Genomic DNA, 27,996 nt, shown 5'->3' on the forward strand with positions numbered 1-27,996 from the left:
TTGGTCTCATGTGAATTGTTTTAACTTAATGACCAATCACGGTCCAGCTGTGTCGAGACTGGAAGGAGTCACGAGTTTTCATTATGATTCTTGTTAAGCCTTTTGTCTGTAGCCTTTTCTATTCTTTAATATAGTTTTAGCATAGCATTCTTTAATATTATACAATATCATAATAAATTAGCCTTCTAAGAATGTGGAGTCAGATTCATTCCTTCCTCCTCTGTCTGGGGACCCCAGAAAGTGCCACAGTGGGAGTGCACTGCCCATGCCAGCATCACCCAAAGGTTCCCCAGGATCTGATGCTGGAGGCACCAGGCAGGGCAGCCCCCTGAGCAAGGGTCACAGTGGCACTGATGAATGGACAGACAGACAGACAGAGGAAGGACTGGGACTCCAGCAGCTGCACAGCTCCCACAACCAGAAAGCTCCAGGACTTCTCAAGTCTCCCGCTCTGTCCACACTGCCAAGCTAAGGGCTTGGCCCAAAATTGCCAGGTTTAAACTTCCATGGGTTTTCTGTCACATCTGTGACATTTCACTTTTTCAAGTGAGAAAGAGATAACTGCCTGCCTTTCCTTGAGTCTACCCCTCAACCCCAAAGCTCTCTTCTCTTCTTTCTCACCAAAATCAAGAGAGAAATGCTTAATGCCAAAATCACTCACAGCACTAAGGATGGGATAATTAAACACTGCAGATTTTTAACAATTACAAGAAGAAAACTTGCAAAGCCGAGGGCATGTATTTGTCACATGGTGAAACCAACTGTAGAAGGAGTTTTGAAACAATTCCAGCTCTTTCTCCTTTTTTTTTTTTCCCCCCCCCCTTGTCCCAGGGTAGTAACATTTCTCTTTTACAAGCAAATTAATTGTTAAAAAACACAAAAAGACACGTCACGCCAATCTGTTCCTGGGTGTTTCATGTTCACTTCCCCCCTCCCAAAAAGAGTTTTCTTATAACTAAAGAATGAGACAGAAGCAGCTAGAAATCTGTAATGGTTCCATTTATTAATACGTATATCACAAATACTCACAATATCAATGCATTCTCGTTGGCATGCTAGACAGAGGCATTATTAAAAAAGTCCTATTTTTTTTTTTAAAAAGGTTTTAAACTTTTGCTTTCCCCCAAAAATATTTCATATGCCTGTTATTTTTTTTTGCGATTTTTTTTCTTTGTGTGTCTGTGTGTGTGTTTTTATTTCGATTTGATTCAACAATGTACTTGGTGGCTGCAACCTCAATGCAAAAAAGAAAGAAAAAAAAAGAAAGAACAGGAAAGAAGTATGAAGGCCGCAGTACAGCACAGTTCAATTAGTTCATAGCTACGTAATAAAAATAAAGGGAGCAAAAATTTCTGCCTTCACAGTAAGCAACAACACAGCTTAATAACAGTATTACACAGGATCAGGTTCCGAGGCAAAATGCACTAGACAAAGCCTACTGGGATACGCACTAGGCATACAACACTGAGTAAGAATCAAAGATGTAGAAGAACATCAGGAATAACAGTTCCCTTCAAGCACAACATTTTAACATCATTTTCAAGTATCTTTATGTTATGTTACTGATTCCTTTGTTTTTGGGGAGAGGGGGACAGGCGCAGGGGAAGGGGGAAAGGATGGAAACCTTAGTAAAGCAATAAACAAAACCAAGAAATTAAGATAAAACCAAAAGAATATATATTTCATATACCGGTTTATATGAATGTGTGCGACACTTATTAACCATGGTGAAAGGCTAATTATGCCCTCCAGTCACTACATGCACAGCCCGATCAATGCTGTTAATGAGTTACCTTTGTTAACTTACGATGCAACTACTGTGTGACCAAGAACATACAGACGGTGCCGTCCTGGGCCGAGCCGCGGGGGTGGGGGCTGGCTCTGGAGGCCGAGGGGACCCGGCCACTCGGGGTGGCACCGTGGAACTTCACAGAATGGGACACTACGCATGGGACAGTTCGGGAGGTGGGGTGCGAGTGTGCGCGCGCACGGGCTTGCTCGTGGGGGTGTGCGTGCGTGCGTGCGAGAGACAGTGTGTGCTATAACATTCATGGCAGTCTTTCTCCAATTCTGCAGCTCCTGGTCTTCACACAGGCTCTGGACTTCACACTTCTTGAAAGACTGGAGAGGAAAAAACCCAAAAAACAAAACAACAAACCAACAAGTGGGTTGCTTTGGTTGATATCGGTATTCGCAGCAGGTGTTTTGCTCTCTCTTCCCAAGAAAACTGGAATGATGAAATTCAACAGTGCATTTCCCCACCCCTCTTATTTCTTTCCCACCACACACAAAATAGGGATGAAAATCCCAAAGCAAAGAAGCCCATGGGAAGACTTAATTCTCAATGAACACGCTCAGAATGTAAAACCTGCTCGCTGCCTTCAGCAGAAACAGCACACCCACAACGACACAGCAAGGCTTTTATAGTTTTACCACCTGGAAAATGGGAAAAGCTCACCTTGTTACACCATCTCATACTGGTTAGCAGTAATAAACCGGGACAGGCAGCATGCCAGCAGCATCCCGATCAACTGTTCCAGACAAGACAGAGACAGAATTTAAGTTAAACACATCAGTGTAGAGCATTGGTAAACATGTAATTCATGTTCTGAAGTTATTATGCACAACATATTTATGTCCTCTTTTAAAGACTGCTCTAATTAGAAAAACAGCACTAAAATCTGTTATCTTTGTCAGATCTGCCTCTTGATTTTTGACATTTATTTGACAGACAGCATGCCTTTTTGGCATTTTTTAATCCTGTTGTCAATGTCTGGCCAAGCCAGATGTGGATGAATAAATAAACTGGTGGGGGTATCAGCTTGTTACAGGCTGTATTTCACTTGCTCCACCCATCAGCCCTGAGAGCTAGTGCCTTTAACTTCTTTATCACTGTGCTATGGAAAAGCTTCCTGATGTACCACAGTGGTTATGCTTCCTTTACAGCACCGTACAAATGAGTGCAGTAAATCTGGAAATAACTTTTTAAAAAGTCATTTCACTATTCCCTTGGCTGTCACTCAGATTATTGAAAACAGATCCCAGGCTTCCACTCATCAATAAGCACTCAGTCTTTTCAATGTTTTGTCTACTGCAGTTTCTTAGTGCTTCCTTCATGTGCCAACAGTGTTAATATGCTGTAAATAATTCAGTCTCGCTTTTCTCATTGGGGTTGGTCAATTAATTAACTCCTGAGCATATCCAGAGCATGCCCAGGTATGACTGGCTGGCTGCTCATCCAGACTGGATCCTCCTATTTCACTCCCCTGGATTTTGTGTCCCTTCTCCTAGAGCAGGCAGTGCTCCCTGTTAACACAATCATCATCAAAATCCTCTGTACCAGGCAACTGCTTGATTTGGGCTGGCACCAGCCCAGAGCAAGGCCAAGCCAGGGTTAACTCAAATCTGGATAAACTGTTATCGTCTCTCTAAGATGTCACAGTCCTTGTCAACCCATGCTTCTTTTGCCAGAAATTTGTTCAGTTTCCTGTTTCAGTGCCCACCAGAGCTCTTCTGGGAATTTCAAAAGGGCACTGAGTCACACTAAAAAAGCAGGTTGAACCCTCCTGTTCCCCACATGCACCCCCTGATTTTGGCACCAAAGATGACACTGCCTTGGTTAGAACTAGATGTGGGGCACTGGTCAATATGTGCACTGTGAAAACCCTCCTCAGCTCTGAAAATCTCAGTTTATACCAAGAAGACATTTTAGCCATTTTGTTGCCTTTTCTACTCATCACTGGGAGGATGATTTAATCAATTACTGAAGGTGTTGCTGAAAACCAACCACAAGTTACGAGACACTCCTGCAGCTGACTCAAGTACTGTTTCTTTAGCTCACTTGAATTTTGAAGAATGAGATTTCTGTTGTACAGTGCTGTGTACTTCTCCATGCTCTGACAGGCTGAGCAGAGTGAGTGCCTCTGGGTGGCCCTGTCCCACCTCCTTCACTGTCACTTTTCTGTGTTTGTGGTGACTTTCAGTCTTTCTTTACCTTCCTTGGCTGCACTCAGAAGTTACCGCTCTGCCTTACTGCATTTTTAAGTAAGATGAACTTTGGAGTGTACTTAATCCAAAATATTTTCCCTGAGCAAATTCCAGCCCAGACCTGAATCAATTCCTCTCTACAATGGCCAAGAATGTATGTACATTGAAGTTGTTTATTTTTGCCCATCACAAGCACCCAGGTTACAGCCAGTGTTTTTCTCAACCACAATCTGCTGCTTGTATCAGGTTTACAAGGGAAAAGATGCTGTAGCCTCTACAAACAGGAAACCACAGGCTTTCCTTTCCCCCTTCAAGTGGAGCAGACTTCCCCAGACCTCTAATTAGGGATTCTCCTGTTCTGTGTAGGCTGTAACTCTAATAATCAGTGTGTCTAAACTTTGTAGCATCTGCAGGCATGTAATGGTGTTTTGTTTTACTCAGCTCACTCCTAAGAGAAGTGGCAGGTTACTCGTGAATCTATCTCCATGATCTTTGGCCCACTTATTGATTCTTGACTCTGACCTTAGGCTGGTTTAGGCATTTAAGTGGTTATAGTGACATAATGTTTAACACTGTATTTCAAAATTAATGGCATGCATGTCAAGACATTGCACACACATTTTATTCAGCATTTCCAAGTATTGCCAGGACATAACAGAGCTATTATAAATATTCTAGAAATACTTTGAATGCATACAAAAACATGTGCTTTTCAATGTGTTGACTTCCACATTCAACCACAAGAGCACTGCTCCTCCTGTAGCCAAAAAGAGGCAATATTGTACTGAGCTGCTGAATTTTCTTCATGGTGCTCTTTCATTACAGGCAGAACTAGAGTCCTCTGCTTTTCAGTCAGCCTAGAGGCTCCCAGGCTGCAGCACAAATCAGCACTCTCCACCCTGCCTTGCTCTCTGCATTTGTTCCATCACTTGCCTCCTCTGCTCTTCAGGCAGGAGGAAGCTCCTTATCCTATTGTGCACCAGGTTCCTGCAGCTCCTTTGAAAAACCAGAAGAATTGGAGTTAAAGGATTCCCACAAAGAAACTGCTGCTGGGAGCTGCATTCATTTCCCTGCACTCCCATTGCCTCTCAAATGCCCCATCTCAACTTTTATCCACTTATTCATTTATTTGATTTCAGTCTCTTGATTTTTGAGTGCTAAGTTGTCAGACTTGGTTCTGCATTTGTCTTCTCTCTTACTTTTTTCCTTTTCTTCCCTTTTTTTCGTAAGATTATCTTGGTCTTCTGAGCTATTATATAGAAACCTGAGTTTTCCATACTGTGGTCATGCCACAGGAAACTTGAAAATGCTGATAAATTCTTTGGTTTAGATAAGTGGGAAACCCACTCCCCTCAGGCCACAGGTCATTCCAGCAAACAGGATGCAGTGAATTTCTCATGGCTTCTAGGAGCAATCTCAGGCACATCTTAGTTCTGACCATTGAAAACCATCCACAGCATATTTTGTAGCAGTCTTATCCCTCCTGTACACATAATAACTTGCTTTTTAATACTTATTCTGTAGGAGTTACCACTGACTGGAAGCTGTTCTGCATGACGTATTTATTAGACCTTATTATACTGAAGAGAAAGCCACTGAATTGCAATTTGAATTTCCATTTTATTTTGGGTCTTGGTATTGTCACCATTTTTCATTCTTTGGGAGAATTTCTATAAATAGAAATGTGTTGAGCTAACTTGGAATTCATCAGCACATCAGGTAAGCCAAAAATGGCAGGGAGGTTAATCCATCAGGAATACAGGAATAATTTTTTAGCTCAATACCTTGTCATATTCTCAAAATGCAAATCTCCAAACGCTCAAGTTCTCTGGCTCTGTTTTAAAAGAGAGAATTTTCTGTGTCACATGTCACTTACTTAAGTCAGCCTCCTGTGCTGGGGTGTGCCTCTGTCACAGGCCCTGCCTCCACACTGAATCCACTGTGACCAGCCTTTAGAAACAGCCCAGGCTTAGACCAGATTTCAAGTCACATATCGGATGCTGATGTGGATCCCTCACCCCTCTGAGCACGTCCCAGCCTCCCTGTGCTCAGGGAGGAGCTGGAGCAGATGAGGTGGGTGGTGTCTGCACCAGAGCTGCCCACACTGATGCTGACAGCGAAGAGGGCAGGTGGGTGTTTGAATTACTGTGTTTTCTGCCGGGCTGTTATGGTCCACTCCAGCTAGCTATGGACCCTTGCTCACACAATAATTCATAGACAAAGGTAAAAGATTGAGAAGTGCTCTTCTCCACGTGGGAAACATTGTCCTTTATTCCAAGAGACACAGCAGGTGGACAAACCCACGGGAGAAAGAGGGAGTTCCCTGGTGGCAGGAAGCTTTTATACCCCCGGGATGGGGACAGAGGGAGAGGTCCACAGCCAGTGGATACCAGTGAGGAGTGTGAGGGGAGGGGAAACCCAGGGGAGAGACCAGCAGGGGGGACTGGGGTGGGTGAGGGAAAGGCCATGAAAGGGGAAAGGGGTAACAAACCACGTGATATAACATAAGCTATTCAGTGCAATAGAAAAACTACTCTGTGCAAATTCCCAATCACCCAGTGCAAAAGAACAACTAAATAAACTAGTGCACCACAACAGGTGTTGCACAGTACAAAGGGTCCATGGGAATTTATCTTAGACTGATGGGACCTGTACATGCCCAACAACTGGTTTGGAGCATTTGGAGAGCCCCTGATTGTCAGTTCTTCAGCACAAAGGGAATAATGTGGCCTGAACACTGCACTGAGCCTCCCCTACTCACAACCTGTAAACCCCTCTCTTGCATTCCTTAAGCCAATGCCTGCACTGTAGTTTGATCTAGGCACAGCTCTCCATCATCTATGCAGTTTGCATAATTTTATTCTCTGTTGGGCACAACACAGCAATAATTTTTCTGCTCTGAAGAGCACCTGCTAAATGGAAATTATTCCAGCTGGAAGTGAACATTGGCATCCAAGTCCAAAAACCATCAAATTTTATTTTATTGTTATTATTTCAAACCCGAGGAGCAGATCAGACAAGGTCAGCAACACAGTGTTTTTTCTAAGAACTCTTTGAGTCTGATGGGGAGGTCTGTGCCAGGCCTGTAAGATTTGCAATGCCATTACATCAGCTTTCCCTATTTCTGGGCATCAGCACATTCCCCATGCTAGTCAACACCTAACAAATCACGTGAAGGAAAGGCCCTTGAGCATGCTTTACTGTAGAAGAGCAACATGATTTAATTTGTCTTTTATTTAGATTAAACCTATTCTCAATAGGAACAGCAAAACCTTGCCTACAGCTGGAGCCCTGCCTGGCATTACTGCCAGCCACGTTAACCTGAAATCAATTTGTAAACACTGTCCCTAATTGGGCCCAGCAAAACATATTACTCAGTAAATTACAACTGGCCGCCTTCTATTCTTCACAGCCTGGGAGAGCTGTGTTTTTCCCCTCTGCAGCCTCTCTCTTCTCTTTTTTAGAAGTCTGCTAACACCCCAAGCAGCTGGGTATGTCCTCACAGAGCCAGAGACCAGTGCCTGCGCTGGGGAGTGACATCCCCACCTGGCAGCAGAGCTCCTGGTGCCACCAGCAGCTTGAGATGCCAACACCACACCAAAACCCACCTGGTTTTCCCCCTCAGCCACAAAGTGCCTTGCAGCCCTTGCTGCTTGCAGCCTGCCTGAAACACCCATTAAATGCTTTCAGGAAGTATTGGTCCTGACTTTTTCCCCCAGCAGCATATTTTACAATTCTACTTGTCTCGTTTTTCTTTTGGATAGCTTTACAGGAGGCATTTAAAAAGATGCTTTAGAGCCTTCTGGCTATCTAAAACCCAAACTGAAACCCGAGCCTGGAATCCTATAGCAGCAATCAAGCCACAATCAAGGCTGGAGAAGAATATCAATACTGTCACCATTCAACAAGAATTAGAATAGCCTATTAAAAAAACCCCTGACCTCCCCTTGTCCATGCACAATCAGCTCCAGATTGTTCACCTTTTCTGGATCTGTGACAGGCAGGCACATGCTCTGTTGTGATGAACCAACATTTCCACCCACACCAAACCCCAGGCTGCTCACATCCAACACCTTGGCTACAGAGCATCAGGCCTCCAGATATGCCCAAGGCAGGGCAGTCAGCCAGTCTGAGCCCAGAGAATTTTAGGGCTCCCTCAGGCTGTGTGCATGCTGGTGGAGAAGATGTGGGGGCCATTTTTCACACAGCTTGGGGACAGTTTTGAATTGTGCACATTTCTCTCTCTCTCATTTCTGCGTGTTTCCAGCAGAGTCCTTGCTGTGACACACAAAGTGACTGGTATAAAGAGCATCTTGTTGAAAGATGCAGGTGTTTTCTGCCCCTTCTCGATCAGAACAATCTGACCAGAGCTATACTTTCCCCAATTCCTGTCTACATAAATGCAGTTTGGATATCATAGAGCAGAAAACCCCTGCTCAGCTGTCCTCTTGCTGCTCTCTTGCCACACTCATTTTGGTGCAGACAAGGAGTTGGTTTAACAATCTGATTTTGGTAGACTTAACATTTCTCACTGTTCAGTGTTAAAGGGAAAATAAATAAAATTGGTCACAAAGTGTCCTCTCCAGGCTCCAGGTCCAGGATGGGGAGGCCTGAGGGTGCACTCCTTTGAATTCTTGAGTCCTTTAAGAACAAATAAGAGTACTTAGAAGATAGAAGCCTACCCAAACAATGGATAAGCTATTTGTCTTCTTAGCGTTTATGCTCCATTTAAGCCAATGTTTTATTGGGTTAACCTCTATTTGACCCAGTGCAGGGACAAGTTGTTTTCCTTGAGCTAGTCATTAGCTCAACCGTAACTGATATTCCCAAGGAGAAACTTCATTTAAGTTGAAAAAAAGAAAATCAATGAACAGATGACCTCAGGACTAATGAGCATGCTGAGTTCAGTCCCTTTCCATAATCCTTCCTTCCCTGAAGTCCAGGTAAGGAAAAAGAGGAGAAAAGAAAAGAGGGGAAGGGGAGTGTTTGTGTATTTACCTGTGAGAATGCAATCCCAAAAGCCACTCCAGCTATGATTCCCATATTTGTCTCCATAAAACTGGTCACCAAGTCATAACAGCCCTGGAAAACAAACATCATCATTCTTTGTACTGACCTTCCCTGCCATGAATGCATACATACAAATTTCTCATTTAGAATGAACTCTGGCTAGGCAATATTTCTGCTGTAATTTCCAACAGCACCTTTTGTCACCTTTTTCTAAAATAGCAGTTCTGAGTGAATGATGTGGACTTGTGGTAAAACAAATTACTTTTAGAAACAAATGCATTTCAATACTTTTAAAATCTAAATGTGATGTTGCACTCATCTTTATGGGTCTTTTTAAAGGAAGTCAGTTAAAAAACAATATAGCTTTGACATGAAACCAAACCAGTAACAATACACCAATGGTATATAATACAATACAGATGTCAAAAATGAATAAATGATGCTCATTTCCTAATACTCTAGATATTTAATAAAGTGTCCCTTGAGGCATTCTGCTTGCCTTTACCCATCAAAGGACACCAGGCAAGGCACTGAACAGCATGTAACTTTAAAATAAACCATGTAACAAAGTTATCAACAGGTTTGTATGAATTTTCTTGGCTCATTTGCCCTTGGACACAAAATTCCCTGTCCTGCTCCCCAAACTGAATTTTCTCTCTGCTGACTTGCTTTCTCAGGCCTCAATTCACAGCTCAGACTGGGGCCAGAGGACTCACGTACAATATCTGCCCTTCTCTTGGATAGAGTTTTTGAGATGTCCCCCCCTGCCCCCAGTACAATAATGTTTGCCAAGTTTCTCCCCTCACCTACTTGACCCCTCAAAAAAGCATTTGAAGTTATCTCTTACTTTGTGGTGCTTAATTTAATCTAAACATGTGATTTGATAAGTGAAGAAAAAAAGAAAGATGGCACCAAAACCACTACACGCCTTTTTTCTTTCTTTATTAACCCTGTCATTATTAACCCCCATTATCTGTCCCCACAATCCAAAGTCACTGCTCAGCCCCTTTTGCCACCTTCCTCAAATGACCAACACTCTGGCTTAAGGCCAGTCCTGAGGCGTTTTATACATTATATCTTTATCCACTTGATCAGAAATTGGAAAACTCAGAAGTAATAGTGAGTTGCCTTTCCCAGCTTGAACTCCTGTCCCATAAGAGAGAAGAGTCTCCACATTTCACCTACACCCAAACCCTCCTCATTCTGCAAGCACTGTAAGAACTCTTGATGGCCTCAGAGCATCAGGTGCTTGTAAAAAATAACAGCGAGAAGGACAAACAATGTTCTTTATTTCAGACAGGCCATTCATTAAATAAATTGTACCATTTCTTTAACTTCTTTTATAACATCACAAGACATTTAATCCTGAGAGTAATGAAGTGCTGAACCTAATAGTAGCTGAGGACCAGCACAGCTGGTCCTGATTAATTTCTGAAATGTTTATGTGTACATATCAACTATGTTTTACCACAGTGTACAGCAAGTCTGATTCAAGCTTGCTTATTTAACCCATCAAACAACTACAGTTTGCGTGCTTTACATGTTATGCAATGAGATTAGATTTCTCAAGCAGCATTTTCATTCTGTCTGACATGGCTTAATGCTCTCCCAGCTCTTCTGAAACCTATTCTGTTGAAGAGCCTTCGAGAGATGCAACACCGAAGCACAGTGGTAATTTAGGAGGACAGAAGCTCTTGTCAACAAAAGATGCAATGGCAGAGTTTTGATCACCCTCCTCACTTGAAGACTCTGTTTTCCCAAGCCACAATAATCTGTTTTCTGAAGAACATTGCTTACATATGGCTCAGTTGCTCATGGGCTGAGTGCAGGCAGCACCCACTGGTGCCTTACAGGACAGAAGTGTGTGAAGCACTTTGGAGCACCCCTGGGTGCTGATCAGAGATCCAGAGCACAGAAGGGACAGTTTACAAAGCATCTGATCTTTCTCGACTCCATGCATCTGTTCCCTTCTTAAGATTTTAGAGATAAATAGTTCTTGAGGTTTCTTGGTAAAGAACTGTGATTAAAAGCACTAGATGAACATTAATTAGCTAATCCTAATGACAGCCCTTAAAGTTAGGTATTAGTGCTGCCTGAGATGAAACAGAGAGCCTAAATAATTAACCCAAGGTCACTAAGCAAGTTAGGGTCAGAGCTGGCAAAGAAAATCCAGGAATGCTGTCTTTTAGTCCTGTAATTGTATTATTAGTTTAATCCTCTTTGGTTAATTCATTAGTAGTCCTCAGAAACTGCTAATAATTTGATTAGCTCATAGAGAACTCGTTTTTCTGATAGTTTTTCAAAATCTACCAAAAGATATAATCCAAATATACTTGTCCACAGTCATGGTTGAGATGGGTCTTCCACAACACAGGCAATAAATATTTTCCTTTTTCTCCAGCACTCAGAGAGCAAAGGGCCTGTTTCCAAATTGAGCAAGGGGCTTGGGTCAGAGGCAATGATGTTTGGTATCTATCTGAAGTGAAAGGACAGGGCAGAACAACATTTTCTCCTTCTTGCTTCTTATTCCCATGAACCTTTCAGAAGCATCCCACTTTGTTCAAATGTCTGGGACAACTCCGAGATCTCACAACAACTGAATAGAAATCTGCAACCTCTGATTTTCAGTGGCTATGTCAGAAAATGAGACAAAACCATATGAACTTCTAAACACCCAAATTTCCTCTAGGTAATTAAATCAAGTAATTACTTCAGCTATTTCCTGAAGAACCAGCAGTGCTTTTCTGAGTTGGGTGACTTGTGCATTTGACAGGAGAGCAAGGAGCAAGAATGGCTGGAAATGTGTTATAGCCCCGGACTAGAACTCACTGATTCCTCAGTCACTTCCTACAATTCAGCAGGCATCCTGAGACAAGAGGGACTCCCAAGAGGACAGGGATTTCCCTGAGCAGGCAGAGCAAGCCTGGCACTTGGGGGAAACCCAGATCAGTGCTGGGAGTGCCAATGGTACCTGAACGGTTTTGCAGCCAGGAAAGGTTTGGAGTGCAGGGCTGTGCTGAACTGCAAAGCTGCTGGAACACCAGCCACAGCAGAAAGCTGGGAAGCTTCTCCTGCTGGGAAGGGGAGCAGAAGCAGAGGCTCAGGGTGGGCTGCCCAGGAGGCACCATGCCCGTGGGTGCTGGCTGTACTGCACATGCCCTACATCCACCCTGCCCTGCCTCTCACCTTCCTTCCACTTCTGCAAAAACATCAAGTTAGTACAAATTCACAAGGAGCAGCTGAACAGAGTGGCTCACCCTCCATACTCATGCAAGATTACTCTGCTGGTGCTGACTGTGAGTTACTCAACCAATGGACACCACCAACATTCCACACATCTGCAACAAGTGGCTCTCATTAAACCATTGCAAAAAAAAAAAAAGGAAAAAAAGGAAAAATAAAAGCTTAGTGGAAAATAATCCTCTAGCATCACTTTTACAATACATGTCAGAAAATGTTGTCTAGTTGACTGGTTTTCAAAGATGTTTCAGGCTGTGCTCAGCCACCAGTCCAACCTTCTGAGTCACAGGTGACTGAGGTGAAAAAGACAGAAACAGAAGAGACAGAGGCATTTCCATATTTCCTCTGTTGTCCTCAGGACTTCTATTTATTTTTAAAATAGATCTCTGAAAATAAAAACAGAAAAGAAAAGAATCCTTAAGTCTGACTAAGCTGTGCTGCTACTTAGAGTGGTGGTTTAGCCACAATATAATTCCTCTTACCAACAAACTATTCCCTCTCTTGCAAATCTCAAGTGAGAAAGAATTGATGAAACTAGCACTCGAAGCAATAACTTGAGTAGCACTTCTTCAGCACAATGTCTAATGCATAGATGCTGCATTATTTTCTCTTCATTCTTCCCTTTCTTAGTGTTTTCTGTATTTTTATTCTCTAATTATTAATTTTCCTCCTGTTCTCCCTACTTGCCTTCTCAATACTATTTCTGTCTTCCCAACCCTCTCCTCCAGGTGACCCCAGGGAAGGGGTCGCTTTGGCTGGGCTGTGCTCACAGACCTACACCTCCAAAGATTTTAACTCACAATAAATGTACCCACCAACCACAGCATTTACTGTCAATCCTGTGTTTCCTCAGAACTGCTGCATCTGGGATTGGATTTCAGAAAGGCCAGCTCAAAGAAAATGAAGCAAGAGCAGGACCAAGCCCATCCTTACCATCACTTCAGCCTTACTTGCACATTATCAACCATGAAATGAAATGAAATGCACCTGCAAGCAGGCATACACTCCACTGGGGTGCTGGGTGGTGTCACAAGTGCCCCTGGCACAGGTTACTGGTACCTTCTGGTTTACTTTAGTGGCAGCCACGGTCATGTTGCGCAGATCCTGAGTGTTACAGTCGCTGGAGTTCATGCAACAGCTCGTAGGGATGCCGTGCTTGAAGAAGTAAGGGCTGGTGCTCCAGTTGGTGTAGCTCTGAATGCCACAGCAGCTCAGCTGGGAGGGATAAGAGGCAGGTTTAAAACACACAAACAAATAAAACAGAATTAAAACTAGAACAGAATCATCTCAGCCCACTTCATAAGCTCATAATCAAAGTAATGACAGGGCACCTCAAGTTTTGAAAAGCTGATACCACCTCTGCCCCATTAATTACAAAAGTACCAGGGATGTAACTTACAGAACATGGGAGCAGATGACCTACTAAAATAAGGTATTTTATGAGCAGAACTATTATTTGTAACATTTGACAAAGGTCCAGCCGTAAACCCATCTTTTTTACTTGATGGTCTGTTGGCGTTTTTTTGTACGTTTGTTTTGTTTACTTTTTTGTTTGATTAAAGATGACCCTGTAAATTCAAAACCTCAAAGCATTACACAGAATTACATGTAACACATCGAGGTTCAAACTAGTACAAATCAATAAGGTGAAGCCTCTCTAACTCACCAAAATAATTTCTAGGACAATTCACTGAGCTGTGAATAGAAAGAGACCATATGTTCACAGGGTGTATCTAGGAAGTCAGCTAGAAAACCCTAAATTGGGAAGGATGTTCTGATTTAGATCCTAAGCTAGGAGTCAGAGACTCAAAAGTACAGAGTGTGTGCTGAATTTTCTGCATGGAAAGGGTTTATAAATGCAGTTCCTGCGAAGAGAGAACTATGAATGAAATTAACATTCTGCTACAACAGAAACACTGACAAACTACTCAGAACTATTTCGTTTGGTCAACTCCAAGGAATCAAAAATTTAAAATACATGTTAACATTATGCAAACAGACAATTTGACAACAAAATATATTCAGTTTGGAGCACTGCAGTAACCTGCTAACCAGGAGAAGCCAGGTTAGAGAACAGTTTCAGCCATGCTGAAGGGTCCAACACTACAGTTTTATTTTCTAAAGGTTTGGAAATCATCAATACAATTACACTGACATTTCAGCCATTCAATCGAGCCACAGTCATATGGAAAGGAAATTGCCTCATGGAACGTATTGCAAACTGAAGGAATAGCTTCTTGCTAGGGCACAGCTTCCAGTGGGAATTTAAATGTGAATTTTATCGCTCTGTGTTGTAGTTGGTGGACTTGGTCTCTGGTGGGTGGCATCCCCAGCTGGTTTGGCTGTGCTGTGGCATTTGCTCCTGCCCTGTGCCCTGCTGGAAGGCAAGGCAACCCCCACTGCCCTTCTACCACCCCTGAGGGTCAGAGAGGATCTTCTCCACCAAGCTCCTTCCCCATCCCTCCAGCACAGCTTTCACTGCCAACCTCAGCAGTTTTCCCCTCCATTTTCCTCTGGGGAAAAGATACCCAGTTTTTCTCCTTAACTCACCAGGTCTCCTTTGCCAGCCTCTCACTGTACTTGTGAAGAGAACTGCTGCAGTTTATCAGTGATGCAGGAAACAAGATTATAAAACCCTGTCTCATCCAGCTCAAATTTAAAATATTTTATGATCTTATTGTCAAATTCCCTTAGGAACAAGGTGTGTTCTTTAGGACTATACCTGCCCCATAAACCTAATTCAAGATCTGGGACCAACAACAAGCCAGTGGGACAGGCCTTGCCTTTATCAGACAGCTTTTTCACTAAAATTTAGGAATCCTGGGCAAGCACTTCAGCTGAAATACTTTTCCTTTAGATCAGTTTTGCCAGCCTCTATTTGCCTTGCAAATTACACCTTGCAGGGTGAGCCATGAAAACTTCACATTCTGGGATTAAATCCATGCTTTCTCTATTGACTAATTTTTGGTACCCAGTTTTAGACTTACACTTTCCTGTACGTTATCCACTGCATGGCTCCGCTCATCATTCTTGTTGTAGTTCTGGATTGCTTCAGTGTATGTCCTAAGGAAAGTATCCTTGATCTGTGAGGGTGAGGGAAAAAAAACCAGCCCACATGAGCAATAAGAAGCACAACATCTGAAGCAGTTTTTGCAGGAAACAAATGCATTTCCTAACAAATTTCCTAACAAAACACCCAAACTAGCCCTTCACAGTTGTTTTTAAGGGTGTTTTCAGTGCTGGCAGAGCTCCCTCTTAACTGTCAGGAATAATTGATGCCATTTTTCCAGTGGGATATCAGACACAAAAACAAGACTCCCCCAGCAAACTAATATGTTTGAAAAAAATACTGTAAAATGACTTAGCCCATCAAAAAGAAATAGTTTTATGCTTTTCCCTCCAAACACTTTGTTCCAGCACTAAGTCTGAAGGAGACTGCATGCTTCTCCCTGCTCATGGATGCCAGGTGGGAGCCAAACCTTGTGCAAACACCCTGGGGACACAAGCCAGTGGCACCAAAGTAAAACATAAATCTCCTGACCAGGCATCCCCAGCACCAAAGGGATTTGGGTAAGGAACAAGAGGCCCCTCAGCAGGAAAATGTCAGGAACATCATCAGGAATGGCACTTTGGGTGGGGAAGGGGCTGGGAAGCAGATGATGTGAACAACCCACATGGTTGTGGCCTTCACAGGAGACTTCCTCTCTCAAAAGGGAGCAGACTGACACTGGGGCTGCTGCAGGTTAGGTGGGATGGAATGGGAATCCTCAGCAGGTGGACAGGCACCTCAGCACATCATTAAAAATAATCCACTGCTTGCAAGGGTGAGCAGCAGAAAACTCTATAGCAATGGAAATGTCGTGTCAAAAGGAGACTGGAAAACCAGCTCATACAAAGAGAAGAGACAAGGAGGGTCTCTGGGGCTGCTCTGGTTCAGCACCAGTGGCATGTGGGTCTGTGGACCTACAGCCAGAGATAGACTGATTACAGTGGATAAAGCAGGAGTGTTACTACAAATCTAGACCATCACGCTTTTCCAAAGCTTCTTCCTGTCCCAGTTTCCTCCCTCACTCTACTTTTAATCTCTCCTTATTCTCAAGATAGAAATGAAATCCCATCCCACTCCCTCCCCACCCCCTCTCTCCCCCCTGCCCAAGAAAAAAAAGATTTACAAAACAGCAAGTCTGGTGTGATGCAGAAGTTGTCTCTACCTTACATAAACCAGCATTTGCCTGGCTGAAAAAGCTGTGTTTAAGAAAAGCATTTAATCTATTTTGCAGCCCTCAGCATGCGTAAAAGAGTAAAGAAGATCTTCCATGGTGGACACACAAAACCTGATAGCTCCTGAGTAAATCACCAGGCAGCTGAGGGCAAGAGCTTTGGCTAAATCCCTTCATTTGGAATGGCACTGGATTTTAAGAGCTGTACAAGTTATTGTTGCACAGCAGCCCCATCCCTGGAGATGTGCTGGAGCTGCTGCTCTCAGTGCCCTGCACATTCTCCACGCTCCAGGGAGCTCCTCAGCAGCTCCTGCCCAGGGAGGCACTGCCAGCTGCAAACATTTCCACCTCCCACCCTCCAGCTCAGCACATTTCCACCTACCTCGTGGCGAAAGACAAACCCTGAAATGCCAGCCACTAGCTCAGCCAGGAACACCAGGGACAAGAACATGGCATACTGGAAAGGCAGGAGGCAAGAGAAGTCAGAGCATGACAGGCTTTTGTCTCAGCAGAGATATTATCACATGAAATGTAACTTCCCCCCCAGGCACCCTCCAAAGATGTTAAGAAACAAAAGGTCCTTTGGAGGAGATACACAGGTTATGACCTGAATGTAATACATGTGTTTATACAACTCACAACTAATACATATTGCTTAATTACTGGCTTTTCTGACATTTCTGTGCCCACGTTTCTCAGCATTCTTATATAAATTAAAACACACTCACGTGCCAGAGGTGAATCCAAGCCACTCAGGTTTTGATCTTGCAATAAGGAACACAAACAGACCCTTCCTGTTTGCATGGTGCTCTGCTAAGCTCAGTAGGTTTCCCCAGGTGTTTTGGTTTGTGTTTATCTATCTCACTGCCAGACTGGGATTTGCTGCCTGGTTCCTGAAGTTTCTCCAATGAATGAACTGAAACATTGCCTTCACTGGAAATATTCTCACAGAAACACCAGACATATGCTCCAAATAGTTTGCTGAGCCAAGGTCCATATTTGGCTTTAGGTGCAGCATTTGGATCAGGAGCTAAATAAACCTTGAAAACAGAGCTTTCAGTGTAGGCAGTCACCAAGTACTAAAAATATATTTAAGCAGAAATAAAGAAGGTAAAGAAAAAATGCAAAGTGGGATAGTAAAATCTGACGTTGTAGCTTAATTTTCTGGAGGAAAAATTACCTTTTTTACTCCATCTGCTAAGTAACAGTTAATTAAGAAAGCAAATATTTTAAATTAAATTAATTCCTAGCAGGATTTAGTGGAAAAAGGGAAACTCAGCTTTCATGAAAGGTTATTGGGGAAAGGAGTACAATGGTGAAAGCAGAACTAGGAAAAAAGTGTCCAATTAATGCAGCTGTCAAAACACTGTTCAGGAGAGAAAAGAAGTTTAGAAATATTTCTTGTATGTACAATGAAAATAAACCCACGTGCTTGGAACAGCACATGCTAGTGCTCGTGGCATAGCTTTAAGGAAGTTATGGAGCAGCTAGCAGAGCCTGATTTCTTATGGATTTATATCATCATTCACCTTTTTCCCTTTCCCATCTGGACTGCAGTGACTCCAGCAAGCCTCTGCACATGCCCTGACAGCCCACCACCAGCAAGAGACAGCAGTGAGGTTCTTGCCAGCTGGCCACCAGCTGCTGGAATTGCAGCTGCCACCTCTCCCCTTCCCCTCCCTGCCATCATTTGAGGAAATTAACTCCCTTTAACATGTCCTTTCTTTTTAAAAAAGCTGTTAAAACTAGAGAAAAGTCATCCCATCTCCTTAGAAAACCACAGGAGATGCACTGTACTGTCAAGCCCTTTCTCACTAGTTCAGTGCTTCACAAGTGCTATTTCCACCCTTCAAATCATTCCTCATGCAGGATTTTGCTCCTAAATATGCCTAGAAACACAGTTTATCATGTAAGTTTGTTTAACAGGTTGTTATTTTGAGTTTTAAGGTAGGCTGGAAAAGTCAGAACAGAGAAACTCATACAGAGAGAGGTTAAAGTGGACTGAGGGACAACAGCTTCCCCTCTGCTCAGTGCACCTCGAGCCCCTGCTGCTTTTGAGGTGAGGCTAAACATACTATAAATGCTCTGCTTTTTGGGTTGAATTGTTCTATCCTAGTGAACATTAGGAGAAAAAGAAGGACTGGAGTGCTTTTATGAGGTACCAACTATTCATTCCATAATTTCACATCAGGGTATTAAACTGACCCCTTAAAATACAGTTCAAAAGAATCTCACATTTCTTTGGGCATCTTCAAGATTGTAAATACATTTATCTATCTGGCTCACAGAAAACCAGAATGACTGTAGAACAACTCACAGTGCAATTCAGCAGCACCACCCTGCTCCAAACACTTGGGCCTATGTGCCATATGTAGCAAAATTCAGTCACAGTCAATCAAAAACTGGTTGTGGTGAAGGGGTTTTTTTTCCCTTTGTCCAAAAGGCACAAACATTGAAAATAATGATTAATAAAATCTAGCTTATGTGCCTAAAAAGTTTCACCAACATCTGTCAGGGTGTGGCAGCAGCTCTCTGGCCACAGAGAGCAACAGGCACAACTTTCCCAGGCATTGTCCTGGGGAAGGCTGTGAGATCAGAGAAGAGAATGAGAAACAATTCTTATCTTCACTCGCTGCGCCTGTTGTTGTGAACACGTGGAATGTGTTACGGAGATTTGTTTACCAAAGGGTGAGTTCTTAATTAGCCAATGGTGATGGTGTTTTAATTAGAGGACCAATTAGGTCCAGCTGTATTGTAAGTGTCTATAACAGCAATGGGTTCCTTAATAATGATAACAATAATGAAGAGATTGATCAGGCTTGTGTGAATCACGGAGTCAGTGCTGATTATCACCCCTTGCAGTGACAGTGGGGGGAATCCCAACTGATCCAAGCCCTTCCTCAGGCTCTGGGGTTTGCTCACCAGCTTCAGCATCCATGGGCTGCCACGGCAGGTGGCGAAGCAGCCGAAGAGGCCGAAGACGATGATGGTGGTGCCCGTCCCGATGAGCACGTAGGGGGCATTGGTGGAGTTCTCAGCAATGAGGGAGATGTAGGTGCCCAAGGTCAGCTTGCCCCAGACGCCGACTGCCAGGAGGATAACGCCAGTGATCTGCAAAGCAAGGGGACAAACCTGTCAGGAACTGCGGGGTTTTTGCTTTTTTTGGTTTTTTTTTTTGGTTGGTTGGTTTTTTGCTGTTTGTATTTTTTTTTGTTTTGTTTTTTTTGGGTTTTTTTTTGGGTTTTTTTTTGGTGAAGGTTGGGGTTAAATATGTAAGATGGTATTTTTTGTTTGGATTTACGTGTTTATTACCTTTTATTCATATTATAATCTTATAAATTATGGGTTTTATAGTGCTTTAATACACTAAAAATGGAGTTGTATTTTTTTCTTTACCAGGCTTTTTAAGGATAAACTGTCTAATTAAGATATGCTATTTAAATTATTTTTACTTTTCACTTAATAGCTAACTATTTTTCATTCATAATGTGGATTTTTAAAATTTAATTATACAATACTACTTAAACTTGTGAAGAATAAGGACTAACTTTTGTTTTAAAACTTTTATTTTGTTTTATACATATCACTATATTCTAAAGCTTTAAATTTTAATTTTTCTGCCATGTGATATTATACACTTCTATTCAAACTACACACTTATAATCTCAGTTTTATCACTCAATTTCGGAAGCCTTCACCACAGCCTCAGGTCAAATGCAGCATTCTCTTGGGGGTCAGTGCTTGTCAGCACAGAAAGCCTAAAATTCTCAGCAGCCAGGCTTCCAGCCAGGAGCTGCTGGGGAGGGCACCCAAAGCCTTGCAAAGCCCACAGCCATCCTGCAGGGATGTGTTGGTGCCGTGCTGCTGGCAGGAGGGAGCCTCAAGATTTCTACGAGCTCCAGAGGGACAGACAGACGAATTAAACTCCAGCACCTGTTGCACTGAGGCTGCCACTGAAGGACAAACACCTAAGAGTAATCACTGCCAAGGGAGGATGCAGCGTTCCACCGGCAGGAACAGCTCTCTGCTCCTGCAGCCCGCCGACAGACACGGCCAGCTCCACGCGTCCCGAGTGTCCCCTGCTCCCCTTGATCAGCCTCCCTGGCATTTCTGCTGCCACTTTGGGACAGGATTAGCAGAGACTTCTGCTCTCCTGCTGACACTGGCAATAAGAGTAAATCCAGCTCTTGTCCATCTTTCAGAGCAACTGTGTGAAAAGTGCTGAATCCTTGCTATTGCACCCAACAGCCAAATGTCAGGAAAAATCACCGAGGAGCCTACAAACCCACAGACAGCAAATGCCCTTGCCCTGTCCCATCCCTGCACAGCACTGTCTTCACCTCTCCTTGTCCTGAACAAAAGTGGATTAATCAGCAAAATCTGAAAGCAAGCTGCAGGGCACTGGGAAATCTGCAGAACAACTTCTGGTTTCTCGCCTCCCGTTCCACAAAGGGCTGGTTTCTGTGCCTAAGCTGCTGAAAGTTTTACCACCATCCCCAGGGAGGCATAAAAGCAGCCTTCACTGCCAAAATGAACAGGCAGCTTCACATATGAAAGAGAGCACAAGTCTCCTAATAAAAAGCATTTTTAGTTGGCTGTTTGAAACAATTACTAACCCTTTACTATGCATTTTAAGAGTTTGGTTTCCCCAGGTCTCAGGGGGGCCTATTCAATTTATGGCACACACAGACTTTGGAAAAAAGGAGGAAAGCCTCTTGGTGGTTTATTCCCTTTCTCCTTCTTAATAGAGCTCTGATTTACAGGGATTTAAGGAAATCCCTGAGTTTGTTGGGAGGTCTAAGCTCCTAGGAAGCTTGACATGGTGCAGAGGGGATGGGATGTTTCCACAAAAACACGCTGAAGATGCACCTCAGGTTGCAGCAGTGCTGGCTGGAATTTTGCTTATGAAGACAAAAAACTCACAAGGCTTCCCTACAAACCTTTCCATGACCTTTATTCAGCAGAGCACAAGCAGTGGTATGACTAATGCCCACCTCCAGCCCAAGGCAAGCCTCATTTCCTTATTTCCAGGACACATTTTATCACTACCTCTCTGTGCCATCACACAGTTAGGGAACAATCAATGTACTGGTTTCTGGTTTGGTTTTTAGACTTTTCTTTAAAAGCAGGAAAGATATGGGCAGACAGGAGACCAGGACAGTGCTGGCCTGAGAAGAAGGCAGCAGGAATAAACACTGCTCCTGACACTCACCATCAGTACACACATCTTCCCTTTATCCCCTTCCTTTGACCCAAAATCTGCCTAATTCTGTGACCTGTGGGTCAGGCTCAATAATTACAAAAGCAGGGTGCTGTGTGTCCCTTTACACCTGAAAGGTCTGAAAGGAAACTCAGAGCACCTTCTCCAGTGCAGTCTCACTCCAGTCTTCCCTACTCCCTTTCCACTGTAAAGTTTCAATTCAGACAATGATCACACAGGAGATGTATAAAGTATTTTGGATATCCTGGCAGTCAGAGAAGAGTGATTACCAGCCCTTTGACCTTCAGAGGCCCTCTGAGCATTCAGCATCCAAACACCTAAACCAAGCACCTTTGTTTGTTTACAAACACCTGGAAGTGCCAGCACACATGGAGCATGAGAGCAGCAGAAAAATTCCACCAGCGACTCCTACAGCAAAATCTGCTCTTCATATGGCCCAGCAAGAATTTTAAGATTTGTCCTGGAGATGCTATGACAGCTACAGCCTGTGAGGAAAGAGTGTCATAACCCCACTCCAGACCCTCAGCAGACACAGAAGAAATGCACTGGCAGCTGCACAGCCCACAACATCCCAAATGAGACATCTGGAGTGGTACAGAAAAACAAGCATTTGCAAAGGGAAAAAAACAAAAAGGAAAAAGTTTCTTCCTGAAAAGCAACTGCCAGACACTCCTACCTAAATGTGAAGACATGTGGGATCCTGTCTTTTGGTGTTTTTAAGGGAAAGCAAAAGAGAACAACTACCCAAAATCCCAAGTTTTAAGGCCTGTCACAAACTTACCGAATGCTTTTGATTCAGATAAAAACTTCAAAGTTTTCCTTGGATTTTGTACAAGCCTTAGTTTAAGCAGAAGTAGCCCACCCTGGGTAACACAGGCAAAGCTCATATCCACACCCAACCAGAGGACATCACTGGAGAGATTCCTGCCAGCAGCCAGGGCTGGCCTGATCTATCCATGCTTAGGACAAGTTCCCATGATCATAACAAGCCCCAGAAACTCAGACAGGTTTTGTGTCCACAAATGGGCTTGCAAGTGGCTTGTGCTGGTTTTGGTTGTCTCTTTTTCATGCTTGCACCTTGTCCTCCCCCCACACTGTTTTGATGGATTTCCCCTGCACCTTCTGTTTCTTTTCTGTGTTCTTTCTCTAGTTTGAAACATTATTAGAAAGCTATTTCATCCTGGATTTCATCAAAGGTAGATGATATCCTCCTTACAAAAGTTCACTGCAGTGGAAGCCCCTTGCACTCGTGTTTGCTCAGCCAGGAAACCAGAGATGCAGCATTCCATAAAACATTATTAGTCCTGCCCTTCATTTAGGTCAAAAATTTAAAGGTTAAAAGAAAAAAAAAACACAGGAGATATCCAAGTAGGGCAAGGATTGTAAAGGCTACACACAAGCAGAAATTGCATTGTTTAGCCCTAGCAGGTCTCACATTTCAGTGCCTCTGAGCTCAGGCTCAGCAAACACACCCCAGAAGCCTTTGACTGATGAGATGGCAGGAAATGAAGCAGGTGGGCCACCTGGACATTTTCTAACAAAAACACCACTGAAATCAAGATGTTCCCACAGAATGTTTTAATCTAGATGAATTGGATTGTTCTGGCTTAAAAAAAAAAAATAATTGAAAAAAAATCTGTGAACCAACCTCCCTCCCCAACTCTACCTCTTGCCTCTCCTCAAGCATGGTACCACAGGCACATCCCACCAGTCACTGATTTCAGTCAGACAGGCTTTCTAGTCCTTTTACCTTCCTTCCGCATCAATACAGATGTTTCCAGTGCTATCTGCAGTTCTGGATGTGGTGGGAAAGCTACCATGCCACAGGCAGGCAGAAATAGAGCAGAACTGACTGTCAGCTCTAACTCCATTTGTCCAATGAACCACCTGCTTTTTGGAGACACACAGGCAAAGATGTGGCCAACAGCACTGACACGAGGGTGTGTGCCACAGCCTCACAGGACACAGGGAGAGTGATGCCCAGGTAAGGCTGGGCATTCCCAAAATCAGGGCTAATAGTAAACACATGCAGTTTCTCAACAAAAGGCAACAGAAAAATGTCTGAGAATTACGTCTTTTCATAGTGCCAAAACAAAGATTAAACTATCAATCCCCTTCTTCTAGGTAACAGCACCAAAGCCTGCAGAGAGGAGTATTCACAAAATAACTTCTGAAAGGGCACTGTCTTTAATTCTGTCAGAATCAGGCAGGAAAACACTATGTACTCCTTTCAACTGGATGCACAGCACTCCTAAAAGAGCCTGTTGTCTTCACACCCCAAAACCCACAGAGCTCTGCTGGCATGATATGGACGTTGCTGCTGCTGATACAGGAGGGATGAAAGGTTCTACACCTCGCATCCACAGAGATTCAAAACCCTGATTCAAACCCTTACTTATACTCAGGACTGCCATATGGAATATTTAAAGTTTGTCAATTACAGAGGTGAAGATAAAATTACAGCAGGAATTGCTGGTTTACTGGTCCACATAATTCATGTCCTCTGTTCATTACTGATGTGAGCAATTTTGATTCCTAAGGTTTATCAATAAAACTTGGAAGCCAATCCTGATTGCTGTAGAGCACACAGCAATCCCTTCTACAGCAATCCAAAAGAAGCAGGAGGAGCTCAGCATTTCTCTGCCCCAGCTCTTTATCTACACAACTGAGATGCAGGAGGGCAATTTCATTAATGAGGATTTATCTCACTGTAGGTATAATTCTTCTATTTCATTTCATATTTTCAACCTCGCTAAATGAGTGTAAAATGTGGGCAACTTAAAAAGAAATTCAAAGCAGCAGTAAAGAATCAGATACAAGGAAAATAACCATGTTGTTGGTATGTTCTGTTTCTCAGTCCCAAATACTTCCTTTTCCAAACACCAGCCTCTCTGCATTTTGGTAGAGGCATGCTGTCTCTGCACAACTGTCCTGCAACCTTCTCCTCAAACAGGCTAAGAAAATGGATAATGGGCACAAAAAGGATGAAGCCAGGAGAAGGCAGACAAGAGCTATCTCAATCCATCTTGGCTGAAGCTGAAAGGTCTAGCAATAGGTTTAGCAGGCTGTGAGGAAATGAGAGAGGACCAAGACACACAGCTAATTAGCTCTTCCAGACATTTCCCCAAAGGAGGGAAACTTTTTCATGAAGAAAACGTCCGACCTTGACAACATCCAGAACAAATCCTGCGTTAAAAGCATGTCCAGAGAGACTTAAAAATAACTGGCCTACCTCTGAAAATGTTATAACTTTCCCAAAATAGGCAATGGATCACATTCAAAATGTTCTTGCTTTACAGCTTGTCAAGCACTGGGAGTGGCTGGCTTTGAGTCTTCTCCTGCCTCAGCCCCTGGGCCCTCTTCAGGCAGGCAGGTGACTAAAACTAATATAAATCTTCCTTTGAGCTTCAATGTCAGCTCTTCACAGGCAGGGGCAAAGCATTAAACCAAGATACAACAGAACATGGCAATGCCTGTGAGCCAGCAACACACCTGAACTCTCTGTCCTCACATCTGCTGATCTTGACTACACCTGCAAACCAACTTGGTCACCTCTGCACAGGACTGATCTCTGCCGCAGCGAACAGAAATGAAGATGCTACCAACTGTACCTTTGGGAGAAGGCAAGTTACAAGCCAATAAATCGTAATTTCTGGCCCCTTTGCAAACTGAGAGACAGCCTGTAAAGGTCTGTGTTACAGGAAAACACCTGCAGTGGCCATTCTTGCACGAAACTGTTCCAGTGTCTTCCAGTTCCTGACTTCACCGTCTCTTAACACATTTCCCCAGTACCTAACATAATTACTTTGTCCCTCTGCTCTTGCAACTCAGGCCTGTCCCTCTTCTTCTTCTTTGTTCCCTACAGTTTCCCATGTAAATAATTCCTTTCTAAAAAGACACAGCCAAAAGGATTTAAAGGAAAAATGCCCTAAGACTAATTCACATTCCTCTCTGAGATCTCACCTGGGCAGGCTGCCACACTTCAAGCTCAGGGTTTTCTCTCCCTGTTGCACGTGTGGAATGTCCAGCACAAGGAATCTTGCTCCATCCTTTCACCTCAGGAATCTGTTGGAGTTATGACCCCTGCTGCTCAGCATCCATCTAGAGCTAGCAGCCATCACAACATTGATTATCCGCCACAGCCCTTGCTGTTTCTGTGCAGAACTGAGATTCCTGTGTATTAAAACTACTGGTGCACATCCTCCCTGTGGGAAGCATCCTCAGGGATAGCAGCACATGCCAGCCACAGCAGCGGGGATGCTGCCTCTGCTCTCCTGTCACCTCTGGGTCAGAGCTGAGTACCCAGCACACTCAAGCCAGGGGACAACCACTGAATCTGCCCTGAAACACAGTGGAGGAGATTTTGATTAGACACACTGATATCAAGCTTAACAACCTGTTCTGGCACAGCTCCTTTTTGTGAGCTGACTACTATCCTCTTTCCTTTTCAATAATATTTTTAATTTTCAGTGTTTGTTCTAGCTGGGACACTATTACAAGTACATGAATAGTTGTCCCAGGTGAGCTGGCATCACATTAAAGTTCTCAGAGGTCAAACTGTAGTGCTGGTAAAAAAAAAAAACGCTCCTTTTTGTGAGCTGACTACTATCCTCTTTCCTTTTCAATAATATTTTTAATTTTCAGTGTTTGTTCTAGCTGGGACACTATTACAAGTACATGAATAGTTGTCCCAGGTGAGCTGGCATCACATTAAAGTTCTCAGAGGTCAAACTGTAGTGCTGGTAAAAAAAAAAAACAAAAAAAAAAAAATTAAAAAAAGAAAAGAAAAGAAAAGAAATTGAAATATTAGCTCTCACAAAAATGACAAAGTGAATACCAAATTATGATGGAGCTGATCTGGCTTCTCACCACCAACTCTGCAGACAACAGAGTGTGTACTAATCCCTAACTTTAACAGTGCCTCTATCAACTCCAGAGTTAAATGACCTCTGAAAGGAAGTGAACATTTCATAAACAACCCAGGTGTTTCCCAGCACCCCCACCCATCCATACACCAAGGTCTAATGGTGCTTTCCTGCAGGCTGGGGCAGAAAAAGTTCTCAGAGGTCAAACTGTAGTGCTGGTAAAAAAAAAAAAAAAATTAAAAAAAGAAAAGAAAAGAAAAGAAAAGAAAAGAAAAGAAAAGAAAAGAAAAGAAAAGAAAAGAAAAGAAAAGAAAAGAAAAGAAAAGAAAAGAAAAGAAAAGAAAAGAAAAGAAAAGAAAAGAAAAGAAAAGAAAAGAAAAGAAAAGAAAAGAAAAGAAAAGAAAAGAAAATGAAATATTAGCTCTCACAAAAATGACAAAGTGAATACCAAATTATGATGGAGCTGATCTGGCTTCTCACCACCAACTCTGCAGACAACAGAGTGTGTACTAATCCCTAACTTTAACAGTGCCTCTATCAACTCCAGAGTTAAATGACCTCTGAAAGGAAGTGAACATTTCATAAACAACCCAGGTGTTTCCCAGCACCCCCACCCATCCATACACCAAGGTCTAATGGTGCTTTCCTGCAGGCTGGGGCAGAAATGACAACCAGGACTGTATCACTTACTCTGTATGGAATACAGATTAAAAATCACAGAGGTGAGTGCAACCTTCTCCTTGCAACCAGAAGAGGCCAGTGATCATTTAAGGAACCGCAGGGAAGAAAACATCACAGTAATTTTGTTTGCTGCAGGATAAAAAATTGGACATGGCCCAGGAAGTCCTAGGAGCACTAGCAAGGACTGCAGTGGGGAGACAAGAACTTGAAAACAACCTTGCAGCATTGCTCAGAACTAAGGATTTCTTGCTAATACAGTGCAAATACCTATTTTAGAGAATTTTTCTGTAAGGAAACAATTGATTACATGCCACTTGTAGGAAGATTCAGGAAGAACAAGGACATTTGGGACTTGATCTCTATACTAATATCATGCCCGTGATGAACAGTTATAATAAACAGCCATATTGTTATGCTGAAGATGTAGCTTTATTATACCTTGCACTTGCAGAGAAGAAGTTGGAAATCTCAGTAAAATTAAGTTCTTTATCATGAGAATTCTACTTATTTTTATGTAAGACCCTTCATTAAATGAGAGAAGATATTCTGCTTTACAGTTTAATCACCAGTGGCCCTATTAATTGATGTATCTTTTAAGCCAGCTTGCAGACAAAAATGTGGTCATCTCTGGATAAAAATAAAATACAAAAAATACATTTCTGCTGGGAATTTTCAGACCTAATTTCTTGAAATGTAGCTTTAAATATGCATGACTGAACATCTCAGGGAAAATAACTTGGAGAGTGGAGACCTCAAAAGCAGCATCCCACTC

The 27,996-nt window shown here is 43.0% G+C and overlaps 1 protein-coding gene across 1 annotated transcript in view; it reads right to left on the reverse strand.

Moving 5' to 3' along the window:
* Nucleotides 1-984: 984 nt before the first annotated feature.
* TSPAN7 (tetraspanin 7) overlaps nt 985-27,996 on the reverse strand; it is an 87,878-nt gene continuing 60,866 nt past the window's right edge. Inside the window, exons 2-8 of the mRNA XM_041487903.1 lie at nt 19,380-19,568; nt 16,840-16,914; nt 15,225-15,320; nt 13,297-13,452; nt 8,986-9,069; nt 2,459-2,531; nt 985-2,121 (exon numbers count right to left, since the gene is read on the reverse strand). Of these exons, the coding sequence (XP_041343837.1) occupies nt 2,463-2,531; nt 8,986-9,069; nt 13,297-13,452; nt 15,225-15,320; nt 16,840-16,914; nt 19,380-19,568 (669 nt within the window). The 3' untranslated portion in view covers nt 985-2,121; nt 2,459-2,462. The remainder of the gene's footprint in view (nt 2,122-2,458; nt 2,532-8,985; nt 9,070-13,296; nt 13,453-15,224; nt 15,321-16,839; nt 16,915-19,379; nt 19,569-27,996) is intronic.

This window comes from Pyrgilauda ruficollis, unplaced genomic scaffold (assembly GCF_017590135.1).
Source record: "Pyrgilauda ruficollis isolate IOZ18807 unplaced genomic scaffold, ASM1759013v1 scaffold85, whole genome shotgun sequence".
Lineage (NCBI taxonomy): Eukaryota > Metazoa > Chordata > Aves > Passeriformes > Passeridae > Pyrgilauda > Pyrgilauda ruficollis.